The sequence below is a fragment of the Phoca vitulina genome, unplaced genomic scaffold (assembly GCF_004348235.1).
Source record: "Phoca vitulina isolate PV1807 unplaced genomic scaffold, GSC_HSeal_1.0 scaffold10, whole genome shotgun sequence".
Lineage (NCBI taxonomy): Eukaryota > Metazoa > Chordata > Mammalia > Carnivora > Phocidae > Phoca > Phoca vitulina.
The window spans coordinates 46099615-46115962 of NW_022589713.1; the positions used below are offsets into that span (position 1 = coordinate 46099615).

At 50.4% G+C, this 16348-nt stretch overlaps 1 protein-coding gene across 1 annotated transcript in view; it reads right to left on the minus strand.

The window, feature by feature from the left end:
* Window positions 1-1145: 1145 nt before the first annotated feature.
* The window catches only part of CTDSPL (CTD small phosphatase like), a gene marked incomplete at its 5' end in the record, with an annotated part of 113052 nt that continues 97849 nt past the window's right edge, over window positions 1146-16348 (minus strand). Inside the window, 4 exons of the mRNA XM_032409183.1 lie at window positions 1146-4882; window positions 8862-9047; window positions 12663-12755; window positions 16214-16270. Coding sequence (XP_032265074.1) covers window positions 4757-4882; window positions 8862-9047; window positions 12663-12755; window positions 16214-16270 — 462 coding nt within the window. The remainder of the gene's footprint in view (window positions 4883-8861; window positions 9048-12662; window positions 12756-16213; window positions 16271-16348) is intronic.

The following is a 16348-nucleotide window of genomic DNA, read 5'->3' on the forward strand; positions in this document are numbered from 1 at the left end:
ATGCCCAAATCCCAAATAAGTGGCCTCTTGATGCTGTGTTTCCTTCCCACCTACTCAGAGGATCTACGTTCACGGGGACACCTCAGCTCCAGGGGCCGCCACAGTTCTCAGCTGTCTGGTCGTATGCAGAGGTGTGAAGCAGTTGTGGGTATGGGGGCAATGCCAGAGAGGGCGGAAGGAGGGAAAGAAGAGGGCCGGGGAGGAGCAGAGCCAAGGAGAGACACGGAGAGAGGGGGACACAGCCTAGGAGTCCAGAACCAGGGGGAAAGCTGGGGTGACTCCTCTGGCTGGGCAGCTGCCCCACCGTGGAGAGGGCAACCTAGGGGCATGGCACAGACTAGCTGTGGGGGATTTGGGCTTTTGTCTCTGGGTAGATAGGTTTCCTGGGCGGACCCACACACTGTGTCCTATGTTGTTCAGGACGAGTATACGTGCCTGGTGGAAGCCTGTGATAGAACAGAGACTGCAAAGAATTGTCTCACCGGCCTCAGGTTTCTCATCCATGAAATGGGGAGACCTGTCTAATGAGATTGTTGACACTGGTGTTATCTGAATTAGGGATCGCCAGGAAGCAACAGTCCTGAGAGTGGTGTGGCCAGGCCCAAGGCTCTGCCATGATTCCCTAGCAGAGGGGCACTTGCCTTTATGTACAGAGGGGCTGGGCTGAGGACAGTGCCTGGAGGATGTCGCACTGCGAGAAAGCTGTTTTGGCTATCTTTACTCTTTCTAACCCTTGCCATGCTTCAGCTGGTAATCACAGCATCTCGGCCAGCATGCCCATGGGCTCTGGGTTTAGGTACCATACTCCACACACAATGCCGGTGGCTCCCATGGGGTGGGGTGGGGGGCTGCACGTGGAAGCCCGTGGGCAGGACCGGAATCCCGGTGCAAGGAGAGTGAGCCACACCGCTTCTGTCTGCAGGGCCTAACATTGGGCAGGATGGTCCTCCAGCATCCCCGGGGGTCAAGGTCGGTGGCTCCTGGGATGCCGCGGCCCTGCTCCCATCCACCCCAGCTGTGCAGAAGCAGGGGCCCCAGGAGCCCCGAGGCGCGCCGGCGTGAGGCCATGCGGGTGGAGAGAACAGAGCGGAGAGCGAGCGGAAAGAGGCGCTGGCGCTGGAGAAGCAGTCCATCCACAAGAGGGCGCAGTTTCACGTGTTTATTTTTGGCAGGAAGGAAATCATTGCAAACCTCCCGGCGGACAATGCTCGCCCCTGGAAACGTGCACATTCCACATGTAGTATTTCCCAAGTAATGCTGGCTTGTTTGTCACATTCAAATGTCCAACAGAAACCCACGACTACCCAGGCACCAGAATCTCCACTACCGGGGGGGGGGGGGCGGGGGAGGGGTGTTAGTCTGCAGAGAAGCTCCCTGGAGAACCGACAGGAACAGACACCATCAATTTTACAGTGAGACAGGAACAGAGGCAGCCAGTAAGACTTTGCTCAGGTAACTGCAAGCACTTCAAGCCCCCCCCCCCCCCGGACCCTGGCTTGCCAACTGTCCATCACAGCACCTTTTAAAAGCAGAGGCACAAACGTCACGAGTGTTTGACCATATAGGGCTGCTTGGTTCTAGATTTTATTAGAGAGCGGTCTTTAAAATATAGGGTTGTAAAGTGTTGCCAGGTTATAAATTTACAGATTCCTTTTTTTATACCAGAAGTTCAAATGCTGCAACCATGACAAGTCAGTGTCATCAGGGCCTCTTTGCGTCTCCAAAGTCACCTCATCAAAACTGCAGTGTCAAAGGAGCTTCCCCACCAACCATCGGGGGTGACAAGCGGTGTTCCTCCTTAGGATACAGATAACATTGTTTACAAACAGCTAACGGGTGAAGCCACAGACCAACACATAGGATTCCAGAGCAATGGAAGACAGAGCAGTGACCACCTCAGATGGGCCCGGGCACCGCCACCCAAGGCCCGGCCAGAGATGTTGTCACATCATAGGAGCCCGAGTCCATGACCCAAGATCTCCTGTCCCAGATCTTAATATAAAAAATACTTTCCAGGAGACTATATTTTAACCTGGTACGCAAAGGACCAAGAAACTCAGGAGGCTGGGTTTCTCTTTTGGTTAAAGAGTGTGTGTGTGTGTGTCGGGGGGGATATTTTGGTAACATGGGAAGCATATGGCACAGAGAAATAGCTAATGGGGTTCATTAGGTTTTAAAGCCCACAATTTAATAAAAGGTAATAATTAAAAACAATACCCGTATTTACCTTAAAAAACATAAACCCCAAACATTCATCTCATTTCTTGGCCTTATGTTAGAATTCTATTGCTTCATTTACATGTAGATGATTAAAAATATATAGAGAGATATAGATATTCTGATTATGTACATAAAGCAGAATCAAGGGCTAAAATAAAAATTTTGGCATTTTGGAGTGTGGTCAACTAAGGTGCACAGGGTCCAGAAGGCTCGGGGGGGGGGGGGCCTGCTGGGCCCCCCCCCCCCCCCCCCCCACAGCCTGTGTCTGCGATGGCTGGAACCGGGCTCCATCCCCAACAGCCGTGCAGTGGTGCTCGCGGTTTCAGGAACTAGTAGGTGCAGTGTCTGGCTCAAGCTCGCCAGCGTCTTCACTCCATCTCTCAGAAGTGGGACACTGTTCCTAGGTTCGATTCCCCTGAAATACTCTAGAATTTCAGTCCTCTCTGCCCTCTGTTCCAGAGAAGAGCGCGTGATGCCGGCAGACAAGAGGGCAGGAGGGCGGGTCGAAGGCTGTCCCCAGGACTGATTTCTGTGTGGATTTCAACACAGGACAGACACCTGACTGCAACATTCAAGAACATTTAAGGCAGCGGGTCATTAATGACTAGTTTTCCAAATCAAGGTTTAGGGCACGTGCAGATCTGCCACATGACTGCCGTTCTCTGTGGTAATGCCTACCATGGGGCGATTTTTACCGCGACTGGCATGGGGATCACTGGGTTCTGCACACTCAGAATGCTGGGGCGCCTGGCTACCCCTGAACACTTCTCTTCTGAATGCACGGCAGTCCACAGCCCAAAGTGCTGTTGGGAGGACGTGATTATTTTGTGAACGAAAGCAAGAACAAAATTTCACTTCGACGCCCATCTTCAGACTTGTTAGTGCCGGTCGCTCCCACCGGAACTCTGGCGGAGGCCCACCCCACAGAGGACTAAGGCAATGGTGCCGACACGAAAGGGTTCTTTTAGATTATTTTTTAAGAGCAATACTTTATAGACTGTCTTGTCAAACAAGGAACATGGCACTGCTTCAAACAGCTCCCTGGGAAAGGCTGCAAAGGAAGCCCCAGCCCAGGGAGGGCACCCCGCCTCTCCTGGCTCAGGGGGGTGAGTTCCACATCTGGACAGGTTTCCCCAACCCCGGCTCAGAAAATAGACTGTGCTTCAAAAGAGAAGACCAGGAGTGGACTTGGGCCACATCAATGCGGTGGCTGGTTGAGGCCGCACGTTCTCAGGGGAGAACAGTCGGCTCATCACAGTAGCTGATGTTGGGGGACATTCAGAATGAACACCACGCCTGTGTGGTGCGCTGGCCCCCGTGTCTTTGTTCCCTCCCAAACTCCCGTGGCCAGTGCCCGGGAAGGGATGCGGTTGGTGCAGTCTGCAGTGGGGGCTGAGGGGGGACACCTACGTTTCTGACCCTGTCCAAGTCTGCAGCTTAGCAGGGAGCAGATTCTGAGCATAGGCACAGTGGCAAAGAACAGTGTAACAGCCGCTGGTCAAATCCATTCGGTGGCAGCGCGGGAGCAGCAAAGAAAATTCCCAAACAGCTCCGTGTGTATCCAGCTTTTGGAAAGGAAAAATTTAAAAATCAAAACACAGATTTTTTTTTTTTTTTTTAAATATCTGGGGGTTTTGATGCTTCTTGGAACTGCTCTACCCAGAACGACAGCCACAGAACGAAAAACGTACAGAAGTATGGCAGTGGTGTGAAAGCAGAGGTGATGGTGCCACTTTTCCAGGGGGAAGTGTGACCGCAGGACACGACTGTCACCACCCGAAGTGACAGTGATACTATAAAGGTATCCACTGTCTCCTAAAGTGTCGAGCCGCGCAACCGCAGACACATTCCAAACCGGGTCCGTGCTGAGCGGAGACGCTGCCACGGTCGCCGAGGCTCCTGGCGGGAGCCCGGCCCTGCGGCGCGTCACCGGGCGTCAGAGCACTCACACCTGCTGGGGGACAGGCTTGTAGGACTCACCTCCATCCCTCGCCCCCCTCCCCAGGTTCTAGAAAATTGTCATATTCGTCTTTTTAGAGAATCTAAGACAATAAAAGACTAAAAGATGTCTGGAAATATGTTGTGTAGAAAAATTAACTCTCGGCTTAAAATAACATTCAAAAAGGCACTTCATCCTGTAGGAAAGAGATTCTGAGTTGGGTCAGCTGCTCCGAGCTGGGGTAGAGAGGGACAGGTTGTCTGCTTGGAGGAGAGGGCCGGGGGGACAGTTGAAAGGAAGTCTGATAAGATTTCAAGCTTGTTTTTTTTTTTTTCCGTTTTTTTTTTCTTTTTGGTATGTTTTAAGAAAAGCAAATCCAGTAAAATGCATGTCCCTTTATGAAATTTGTTAAAAGAGTTCATTTTAAAATAGTTGTTTCTGTTCTTAAAAAAGAAAACAGGTAGGTGTGGCCACGTGGACCTCGTGGCCTGGAGCACGGAGTGTCCTCACTTGCCGCTCCCAGGGAGCGGAGGCCAGGTGGGTCCCCGAGGCCGGAGGCTCCAGGGCGCACGGGCGGGAGGCGGACGGAGGCCGGCGCTACCTACTGCAGAGTCTGTGCAGCGTGCTGTACACGTCGTCCTCCCGGCTCAAGCCCTCAAAGAAGGGGATGAGGTCCAGCAGCTCTGTGTCCGTCATGTCATCGAACCAGGACTGCACGGGCACCTGGAAGACAGTGTGTGGAGGGGGCAGCAGAACCGCATCCAGCGCTGGGGGCAGCTCCTAGCCTGACTGGGCCCCCCGCACTTTAAAGCTTTTCTTTGGTAAGGAGGACAGGTATCTAAAAACCATCATCATCGTCATCATCATCATCATCTTGTGTGTTCTCCCGTCCCAACTATGATCGATCCAAAGCTACCTGGTTTGGGAGGAAGGCAAAGTCAGTGTATTTGCTTTTTAATGCCAGTTTGCGTGCATTTGCCTGTTTTGATTTCCTGCCACAGAAAAGCCGGCCAGGGCGCAGAATATGGGAGAGCTGGCCTTGCTACCTGCCAGTTTCAAAAGCTCTTTCCATTGTATCCAACCAGCTCCTTATACCTCACCCGGAGCCAGAGGCTACCTGCCAGCCACTGCCACCAGGGAGCCCACGAACAGGGCACAGGGAAGCTTCTACTTGGGGTCGCCGTGCCATGCTGCACGGCAAAGGGAAGCAGGGGATTTCCTCCATCCTTAGCAGTGATCACTTAAAAGCAGAAGTATAACATTTCAGGACAGTCTGAGCCATGGGCCTGGACAGGATTTACACTTTGTTTTAGAGGGTGGGGAGGGGTGGTAACGGGTGGTAGCCAGAGGTGCAAAAGAAGGGATGTAAAAAGAAATTTGCCGGGTGCCTGGGTGGCTCAGTCGGTTAAGCGTCTGCCTTCGTGATTGAGCCCCGCATCAGGCTCCCTGCTCAGCGGGGAGTCTGCTTCTCCCTCTCCCTCTGTCTGCCTGCTCTGCCTACTTGGTGTTCTCTCTCTCTCTCTGACAAATAAATAAAATTAAAAAAAAAAAAGAAGTTTGGGGAAAATCAAAGAAGTTCAAAAGTAGTATTTTGGGCCCTTTTACAAATCTAAAGACTGCTCAGAAACAAACAATTCATTGTATAATTTAAAAATATAAACAAGGTAAGGATTAACAACAACAAAAAAAGACTACTCCTAGGGGAAGGGCAGGAACGAGGGAGAGGGCAGACATGGGCACAAGACTTCTCTAAATCAATCTCTGCTGGTGGTTTGGTGGTTTTGATGTTGGAATCATGGAAATATGTTACCTAATTGCAATAAAATTAAACAATTAAGAAAAGAAAGCAATAAAAAGTGAACCTAAGTATATATAAAGTTGGTGACATAGCCACAGAGAATTATTTCAAGTGATTTTAAAACATAGTGTCCTGCCTGTACATTTCTCCAAAAAACAGTACATGCATTTAATTGTCTTAGTAGTAGTAATAATGTTAGTACTATTATTTGGAAACTATTGAACATGTACAATAGACTAAGTCAAATAGGTAATGATGTTAATATATTTAGGAAATGAGTTTCAGCACAAGAGGAGATACAAATACAAAAACAAAACCAAAGAAATGAAATAAAAGCTGTTATAACATTGAATTGGAAAAATCAATATGAATTTATGATTTAATTTTATTCTAAAGATTACTTATATTTTAGCTCTATCCAGTATAAAGGGCTAGAAGCAAAGGATATCTCAGTAACAATGAGAATCCACCCAAATTGTGGTCTCTAAATACCATTTCCACTAATAGGAACCAGGCTCCATAGAAAAGTGGTTGATTCCAGGGCTGAGGCAAAAAATGGACAAGATGAGCATGGAACATCTTGTTGCACCAGAAAACAGGAAGCGTTCAAAGACTATTGTTATATGAAGGGATGTCCGCTGTCCAAAGGTGAACATTTGAGCATCCAAAAGAATAATAAATGGATTAAATTATAACAATAAAAAAATCCATGAGTTCATATTAATACCTAAAACAAATTCACTGGCTACTTTTGGAAGTTGCTAGAGCACCACCTCATTTCTCTGAAGACTGAAGAATTAAAAAGAACCAAGACTTTACCCTGACTTCCTGATTCAAACATTCAAACTGAATTTAGGGTAATCAAGTAGTCGATGAGGGCAAGTTTGATTAAAAAAAACCCCAAAAACAGAGTTCCAGCCAATAAATGTGGAAAAAATGATAGAATTTAGAAATCACCATTTCATAATTCTTAATGAAATAGTTGATGGAGGCAATGATCATCAACAGCTGTTCACATTTTTAGGTGAAAGGATGATGGGGAATTTGAAAACAGATGAACAGGCTAACAACACCTGAATCCAAAGACCAATTTAAAATCTTTAAAGGGGCCCCTGGGTGGCTCAGTCGGTTAAGCATCCGACTCTCGATCTCAGCTCAGGTCTTGATCTTGGGGTTGTGGGTTCGAGCCTCACATTGGGCTCTACATTGGGCATGGAGCCTACTTAATAATAATAATAATAGTAATAAAAGTAAAATCTTTAAAAGTAGGACAGCCTGACATTATATGCCTCTTGATGTGATACCATAAGTATACAATATCACCAAGATGTATTCTTTTTTTTTTTAATTTTTAAAAAATTTATTTATTTGAGAGAGAGAGAGAGAGCCGAAGTGGGGTGAAGGGCAGAGGGAGAAGCAGACTCCCCGGTGAGCAGGGAGCCCGATATGGGACTTGATCCCGGGACTCCGGGATCATGACCCAAGCCGAAGGCAGATGCCCAACCGACTGAGCCACCCAGGCACCCAGCCTACGATGTATTCTTGAAAAAATTGAGAAATTTGAAAAGTAGTAATCTACCTACTTGTTTAAAGGAAATATGGCAGTTAGAAAAACATAGTAAAACACTACCATAAGGCTGCAACTAGACAGATCCAGAAGAGAGGAAATTTCTATAAGGCAAATAATCAGAGTTCTTCAACAAGTAAATAGGATGGAAGAAAAAGGGAGAAGGGAGGGAGAATTGTTAAGATTATACAAGAATTAGTAGATACATTATTAACCAAAGCAGTGCTTTGACCTTGTCTGATTCTGAGTCAATCCAAATGTAGGACAACATTTTGAGATGATGGGGAAAATATGAACACAGTCTGGATATTAGATAATATTAAGAAACTGTTAGTTGTCAAATGTGATAATGGAATTGTGATTATATTAAGAAGTAATCCTTATCTGTTAGAGACAAATGAAAAAATGCATTATGTTGAATTTGATTAACTCACTAAAACGAACATGTTTAAATATAACAAATTTGGAATGTTTACTCAAGTAATCACTGCGCACTAACTAAATGAATCTAGCTTGATCTCAGTTTTTTGTTACAAGTGGAGCCACAGATTTCTGGCTTCAAGGAAAGGACCCTGGGGAAGCTTTTGTTGCGTCTGAGAAGCCCAGGCTGGGGAGGAAGCCTCCTGTCCAGGGCGGGCTGCTTGAGCTGAGGGCCAGCGTGCCGGTACTGCTGAGGGCTTGGCCATCACCAGCAGGCCTGGCTGGCCCCTCTCCCCCTGGAAGCGTAGGCCAGGAAGCAGGAGGGCATCTCTCTCATGCTCGGAGAGTCATGCTGCACCAGTGAGCAGGCACTAAGGACCGCCAACGCTCCAGGGAGTTTAATGTAGGAAATGTTCCCACTGTATACTTTTAAGACATCATTACGAGGTGGAAAAGCCTGGCAGGCTTGTCTGAAGGCCTTGACTGAGGTGTTCTTATTCATTCTTGTTTAAGAACTTCTGCTGAAGAGGTCATCCAAGCCTTTTGAATCTACAGGAGTCATGAAGCCAGCTCCAGGAGGTTACTGACGGAACCCTTCTCAGTAACAGTATGAAAAAGGCTAAGATCCAGGCTCCCTGAGCACTTCCCCAACGCAGACAGCGTTCTAAGTGCTTTTCACGCTCTGCCACACTCGATCCTCCAACCATCCTACGGGTCAGCATCCCTAGAATCCCCATCTGATGGACGAGGTAAGTAAGGCTCGGTGAGGTTAAATAACTTGGTCAGTGCCAGGTACCTGCAAAGTGGCAGAGCTGGGATTTCACCCAGGGAAGGCCAAGAAAGCCAGCCCAGGTGTCTGAGGGCACAAACGTGGAACTGGACGGGGCCCTGCCTTCTCTCCCCCTAGAGCCACTTACTGCATTCTCGGGATGGAAGATGTACGAGGCAGGAGAATTGTCCACAATGATCACTTTGCTCAGCTCCCGGCCCAGGCGACTCAGGTCTTTCACGTAGTTCCCACGATGGAAGACGCAGGATTCTCTGAAGAGCCGGGCCCGGAACACGCCCCAGCGGTCCAGCAGGTCGGCCACAGGGTCTGCGTACTGAAAAGCAGGTCACAGTGAAGGCTAGGCACCTGAAAGAGCCCAGAAACCCTGGCCTACTGCAGCAAGATCCATATACTTTTCTAGAAAGGGATTTAAGTAATTGGATGTGTTTTAGGATCCTGGTTATTTTCCTTTCCATTTGCGTAAGATACCCTGGATTCTTCCATTTCCTTCACCTCTCATATCCAATCCATCAGAAATTCTTGGCAGTTCCGTCTCTTAAGAGTATCTTGAATCCACCTGCCCCTCTCTGTATAACTGGCACTGCCTGCCCTGATCCCAACCTATGTAACCTCTGCCTGGGGTGGCGGTGTGAGCCTCCCAAAGAGCCCCCTCCTCCCCCTGCATCTCCTTTGCAGCACTGGAAAACACGTCCCATCACACCACTCCCCTGCTTTCAACCCTGACTCTCGACCTGCGTCCCTGGACTGAGACCTACCCCACACGGCTGCAGCTACGTGATTTCTGCCACCTCTCGGCTCTCGCTCGTCACCTGAGCCACACTGGCTTTGACCATGGCCAGAGCCTTGGCACCAGTGTTCCCTCCGCATGGGATCGCTGCAGGAGCCTCTCCTTCTGTCTCTTCGCCTTTCAGGTCTTGGCTTCCCCGGCCACCCGTCTGGAGCAGCCGCCTGTCCCTCCCTTTCTGGCTACTATGGCCTCACAGTGGTCTCCTTCACAAGCTCCCTCACCACCCCCAGGGATTACTGGATTTGCTCTTCCCTGGTCAGGGTGCATCCAGGCCTTGTCTGTCATGCTCACCACGACGTCCCTGGCACCCTGCACAGTGCCCACCTCATGGTGGGGGCTCAGGAAATACTAGTTTCATCACTGAATGAGTGAGCTGACTTTGAATCTGGCTCGTGTGGTATGAGGCCACACTGCCCCCTATGGGTGCTCTGGGTAGCTGGGCCAGGCCAGCCCCTGACACTCACAGGCCGGTATCAGACACCCACTTCCCTTTCCTTGGAGTCCAGGAGTTTTATGAGAAGGAGTGTGAGCCCAGCTCACAGTTGGGGCTCACTCTGCTTGGCCCTCTCTCATGACCTGGGGAATTTTCCCAAAGCAGGCTGAACTGGATAAAGAAATAAAGGAGTTATCTCTGAGGGAAAATCTTCATAAATGAAGATGTCTAAAAGATTGGGCCGCCCTGAGTGGCTGGGGCTGGAGGCAAAAGACTGGCAGTTCCAAGGCCGATGTGAGGCCATGTCTCAGCACCAAGACCAGCACAGCCAGGTGTCACCAGGGCCCGGCAGATTGCCGGGGAGGCAGGAAGCCCCCGAGGCTCGGGTGTTGGGAAGGCCAGCAGTGGAATGCACAGCAGCCCCTGAGAGCCGAGAAATGCCAGCACGCTGCAGGACGCAGGGCCACAGGGCTATAGGCAGCAGCTCCGACTGTGGGAATGTCCTCCTTTCCCTGGAGACATCCCAAAGGGGCAGAGCCCAGGAGCAGGCTGTGTTTCCTGCCGACCAGGTGGGCACCGCAGTTTTCAGCTGGTAAGGGCAGCCAAGTGCCCTAGGGGTACTAGGGGGCTGACTCTTGGTGACACAGCGATTAATTTCCCCAGAATTGTTAACACTGGTGGTGGCATACATCCTTCAAGGGAATGTCTGAGTCTGGGGGCTCCAGGCCTTGGAGATGAATGTGGGGAATGTAAGCTTCATGAGGGCAGGGGCTTTGTCTCCAGGGCCCAAGACAGAGCCCGACACACAGTAGGCACTAAATAAATATTTGCTGGGTGAATCCATCAGTAAAGGAAACCAAGAAGAGGAAGCAGACATGGAAGGGCTCTGACAGTCAGCGGAGGGTTCCTGGGGGCTCCTGGGCGGTGGGCCAGTGTGGCAGTGCTGGCTGGGAGCTGAGCCCAGAGCCAAAAACTGGGGAGTGCCCACCTGTCCACAGGGAGGAAAGGGCTGGAAGGCTGCACCTGGGAGCTGATGCAGCTGAGCCAGGCTGGAGCAGCACTGAGAGAAGGGCTGCAGAGACAGATGGAGGCGCAGGTGGGAGCAGTCCAGGAAGGGAGACTACACAAGGATGCTTAAGTGAGTGCTGGGGACAATGCCAAGCAAGAGTGTTTCGATTCTGCCAACCTTCCCCCGACACAGCAGCCCCCAATCCCATCAACTCTCCATCTCCCCTGAGCGGGTGCAATCGTCCTGTTTGTTACTTCTTTAGCTGTCACTTCAGGCTCCTCAGCACCTCAGAGCACTGCCAGGAGAACCATCTCCGCTATAGCACCATTGCTCTTGGTACCATTCATGGGAAGGAGCGCCCACGGGGAAGACTGTCTTCCCTGAGGCCACGTTCTTTTTAGTATGCAAAAGTAAGGCCTAGGTTTTGGCTTCACTCTCTACCAGCTCATGCTTCAAGGCCTGGCAATGAGCCTGGAAGAATGTTGTGCAGGTGGGGTTCTCTCTCATCTCAGCCATGACCAAGAGATGGCCCAAACCAGGAATGGCCAGTCTGGCAAAGCGGGATGTCTGGGAACCTGAAGTCAGAGTCCTCAGCATGCAGAGGAGAAGAAGGGAGCTGTCCAGAGCTAGGAATTGTTGGGGGCAGTGGGGAACTGCATGTGAGATGGGCAGATGGCTAACCTGGGCCCCCCCAAAGCTCATCTCTGGGGACACTTCAGAGTCCTGGAGCCACCCACGGAGACACTGGTGGTGCCACCCACAAATGGATGGTGTTGGCCCCATCAGAGTCAGGATTTGAGAGACGGTCATGGCAAGGATCTCCTCTGAGGAGTGGGGGCCTACCCTCTTGTCCCCCTAGGCTCAGCACACCTGTGAAAGGGCAGACATAACCATATGGGGGGGTCCTTTAACTGTAGGAGAAGGCAAAGAAACCACTCTACGTGGTTAGAGCCAGCACAGACGCTGGGTCAAAGGTTCATGCCAAGCTACAAGGCCAAACTATGTGAATTATTTTGTCATCATCAAGAATTATGATAACTAAACAAGGAACATCAGGAGCACTTACCACGTGACAGAGCCTGCGGGGCATGTGGAGCACAGCAGGTGCTCCATGAGTACATGCTGCATATGAGTCAGGCACTATGCTATGCCCTTTACATGCATTATCTCATTTGATCCACCCCAAGAGGTGTAGAGGGAATTATCCCTAATTTCTAGAAGACACGGAGTGGAGAGAAGTGAAGTCACTTGCCCAGGGCTCACTGGGGCAGTCAGAACCCTCCTCCGGCCTGTGCATGCGGGTCAATCTTGGACATTCATCCTTCCCCAAACCTGTGTAAGCTAATGAAGGACATGAAGGCTGGAGCCTCTCGCGGTGGGCTGCCAGTCAGCAGAGGAGATGCAGATGCCCTTTCTCAGTTACACTGGACACATTCGAGATATCCTGGTCTGTGGACATCCAGCTCGAGGCGGCTGCATGCAGCAACTTCATGGAGCATTTGTTCCAAGGGCTCCCTGTCACCATGGTAACCCAGAAGCCTTTCAGGCTGGTACTGCGCACATGGCCTGCATCCATCCCATCTGGGGTGGGAACCTGTCACCATAGCAACAGCTTCCCCCACCTTCGGAGAGGGCTGTCTGATAAGACAGGGGGTCGGGGTGGAGTGGCTGGGGACGCCCAGCTAGGAGCAGGACGTACCTTGGCCAGGCTGGCAGTAAAGAGCACACACTCAAAGAGCTGCCCCATCCTCTGGAGGAACTCATCCACGTGGGGCCGCTTCAGCACGTACACCTGCAACGGTAGCAAACAGCAAGCCGGTCAGTCGTGGCAGCTGCTGGGGGTGGCCGAGGGCCAACACCCAGGGAGGAAGAATTCCTGAAAAGGTAACTGCTTCCTGTCCCCAGCTCTATTTGTGGCATGGAGACCCCACCTGTGTGAGGGCTCTGTAAGCAGAGGTGGCACTTCAGGCCAGACACACTCCCCAGACTGGGCTCCGGGTCTGAGTCTGGTGCAGACCCTCCTCCCAAGGGAGAAAGGGAAGCTGACCATGGTGCTGCGGGTCTTAGGGATTTTCAGAATCAGTGAGTGGCAGGGTTGTGCCATGTTTGTGTGAAATGACTCATTCTCTCACATGTGTTTCTTGGCACGTGTTCTGGGTCAGGGCCTATGTGGACAAAGGCCAGGGTCTGGGGGCTGTCCTTTGGGAGGTCCAGGCCTGGCCCATTGCCCGGCAGCTCTGGGATTGCTCCAGCTGCCACCTTCTACCCTTGACTGGAGCACCTCCCTTGCTCGGAAGGCCTGGGGTGGGAGGGCAGGCCCAGCAAAGCTGCAAGAAGTGCCTTCCGTGTCAGCTTGGGAAGCTGTCCACTTGACACCACAAAGGTTACTCTGCTTGTGCTTGGTACAGATGTCAGGGTACATGAAGCCAGCCTACTCCCACGCCCCCAGTCAGCCATGGCGGGGGGCTCCAAGCAGAGGGGGGCAAAGAGGAGGCTTTCCTAGAGTGGCTGCTGGGCTCTGTGCTCCTGACTAGGGAACCTGAACAAATCTGAGGAGACTAGGGAGATGGGAGAGAAGGCAAAGCTGGTGACAGAAGATAGGGAAGGTGGGAGGAGGGAAGAACTAATTAAAACTTGAATAAATTCCATTTGAAATTAGCCACTTCCCTAAAATAAATCAAACTTATTAAAATTCAATTCAGCTCATATTCACTGAGCCCCAGCTCTGTGCTCAACCTGAAGAAGTTACAAAAACGAACAAAATGCAGGCCTTGCCCTTGAAGAGCTCACAGTCTAGAGCAGATATAAATAAAAGCAAATCAAGATAAGCATGCATAATGGAAGTTGTAGTACAGGGATATATTAAGGAGCGTTAACTCCCCTCTCAGGGGGAAGGAATCACAGAAGGTAACATTCGGCCTGGACCTTGAAGGATGAACAGGAGTTCACCAGGCTGATAAGGATGAGAAGTAAGCTTCCAGGCAGAGGAAACGGTATGAGCATGAGACCTGGCCTGAAAATACCCGGGTGTCAGAGCATGGCCGAGCCCTTCATGACCAGCCCTTTGGAGGAGATGGGGGATAGGAGAAGAAGTGGCTGAAGGGGAAGTGTGAAAGGCAGGTTGGGGGGGGTACGCGTGGGGCCGTGAATGGCAGATGTTGCCGGCGGTCTATCCCGCGGAGTCACAGAGGGGAGGCGGGGCTGTGTACCGCACAGAGAATGCATTCTGTGCATTGCAGAGCAATTCTGCACAGAGCCAGGACTTGGTGGGAACTTGGGGCCAACTGAACGAGTGGGGTAAGCACAGTCTGTGGCCGAGGGTGTAGTGAGGGGCCAGAGGAGTAGGATGGCCTGGGGTGGGTGCCAACAGGGCTGTGAGGAGCTGGGAGGTTGGGGTGGGGGTGCGGGCAGGGCTTGTGGCTGCAGTAGCTCCGGGCCCCCACTTTGCCCATGAGACTCCTTGATGCCAGGGAATGGGTATGGCCTGTGGTCCGCAGTCTCCTTGGGAATACTGCTTGGAAAGCAAGGTTTCCTACACGCAAAGGGCAGGAGACTGATTTGGGAACTCTGGTTGTTGGTGCCTCTGGCAGGGAGGAAGGTCCTGGGCCCGGATGCCGGCGTCCAGGCCCGCGTCCGCGTGCAAGTAACCAAGAATAGGCCCATTGGGACCTGCACAGCCTATCCTGGATTACTTGAACGAGGCCACGGCCTTCGCCAGGGCCTTGGTCCTCCTCTTGGCGCCTGTGGCTTCATTCCCTCAGGAGAGAGAGTTTCTGACCCCAACCCTGGGGCCCTGGAGTATCTACCACCATATGAATCACAGCACAGTCTGGAGGGAGGCTGGGGGAGCTGGGTGGCTCCTTCGAGAATGGGCTGGCCATAGCAGGTCAGGCCCCGAGGGTCATGCTCATAGTCTCGAGGTAAGAAGGATTAATTTCTCTCCTAATTCTTGCCATGCCAGTAGGCAGCCTCTCCTTTATCTCATTACTTTGTAGCAGAAGCCAAGATGATAAACGAAGCCCTAACTGCTTCTCAGATGCTGAGTTAATTCAGCTGATGTTTTTGCAAATGTTAAATGCCCAAGTGCCTGCCTTTTGGCTCCCTGATGGCTTTTAAAAACGTGAAGTGTGGAGACACTAGGGATAAGCTGCCTTTCTCAGGGCTAGCTTCCTGGCAGGACCTATTGGCAGGGGAGGGAAGGGACTAGAGCATCAGGAAAAGAGCCATGGGCCAGGAGGCAAAAGACTGGAAGTCTCATTTTAATTCTTCCCATTGTATGACCTTGAACCAACCCTTTCTCTGGCTGAGCCTCTGTTTCCCCACCTGGACAACGAGGTGGCTGGGCCAGCTGACTTCCAAGGCATCACCAACTCTGACACCCTGTACTCAAGGGCCAAAGAGATGACTGGCATCATTAAGGAAAGACTTCCTTCTAAAATGGCTCAAGCACCAAGAGATATTTTCCTTCCTGGGATATAAACATATCAGGCCAGAGACTGTCCCTTTAAGACCCTGGGGTTGACAAGGAAGATGGTCAGACCATGCCTGTGGAAAGCCTGACAAAATCTCCCCCACTCCCCAACCTCCGAGGTACAATGTTCCAATATGTTCATAAATGAAGCTATTCCTAGAGAAGTGTCATGCAGATAAGGAGAAAAAATATCAGAACAGAGATGCATGCCAATTAACTAGGACATCTTTATTCAAATTTGCCTCCTGATCCAAAACACACCCTTCCCTCTTTATCCTTTGGGTTGGGATTTTGCTAAAGATTCACTGGAGAACACGGTGTAGGAGTGACAAGATCAGCCCGGAGTGGCTGGCACTGGAAACGGACACCCCTTCCCAAGATTCCCCCATAAGTGGGTGACTTGCGGCATTTTCCTGTTGCAGGCTAGGAGAGTAGCCGAAAGCCCTTACATGAGGAAGTTAATTAGACCATTAAGCTAGGCCAGTGGGGGATATGGAAACTTCTAAAAGTCTGAATCAAATCAAAGAACTATTTGAACCTGCAACGACATCCAATATCTACAAACAGATTTTAGTTTCCCTTATAAACTCAGTATAAAAGAAATTCATGTCAGTGAAAAAAAAAAAGGCAGAAAACCATTGTATTTATTTTACGAAACTTTCTCCCTTTTGATTTAGTCATAAAATTATTGATGAAATGGGAATTGAGAAGTAAGTTCAAAGGAAATGTAATTACCAAAGAATGTTACTTGCAACTCAGATTTAGCTTTGATTTCTTACCTGATGTATAGTTCCATCGATTTCAACCGGAACAATAAAATCAGCATTACTAATAGGCTAGAGAGAAAAGAAATGATAATTACTACATCTGAAAGAACAAAATAAAATTGGAAACTTTGGTAAGAATAAGACTTG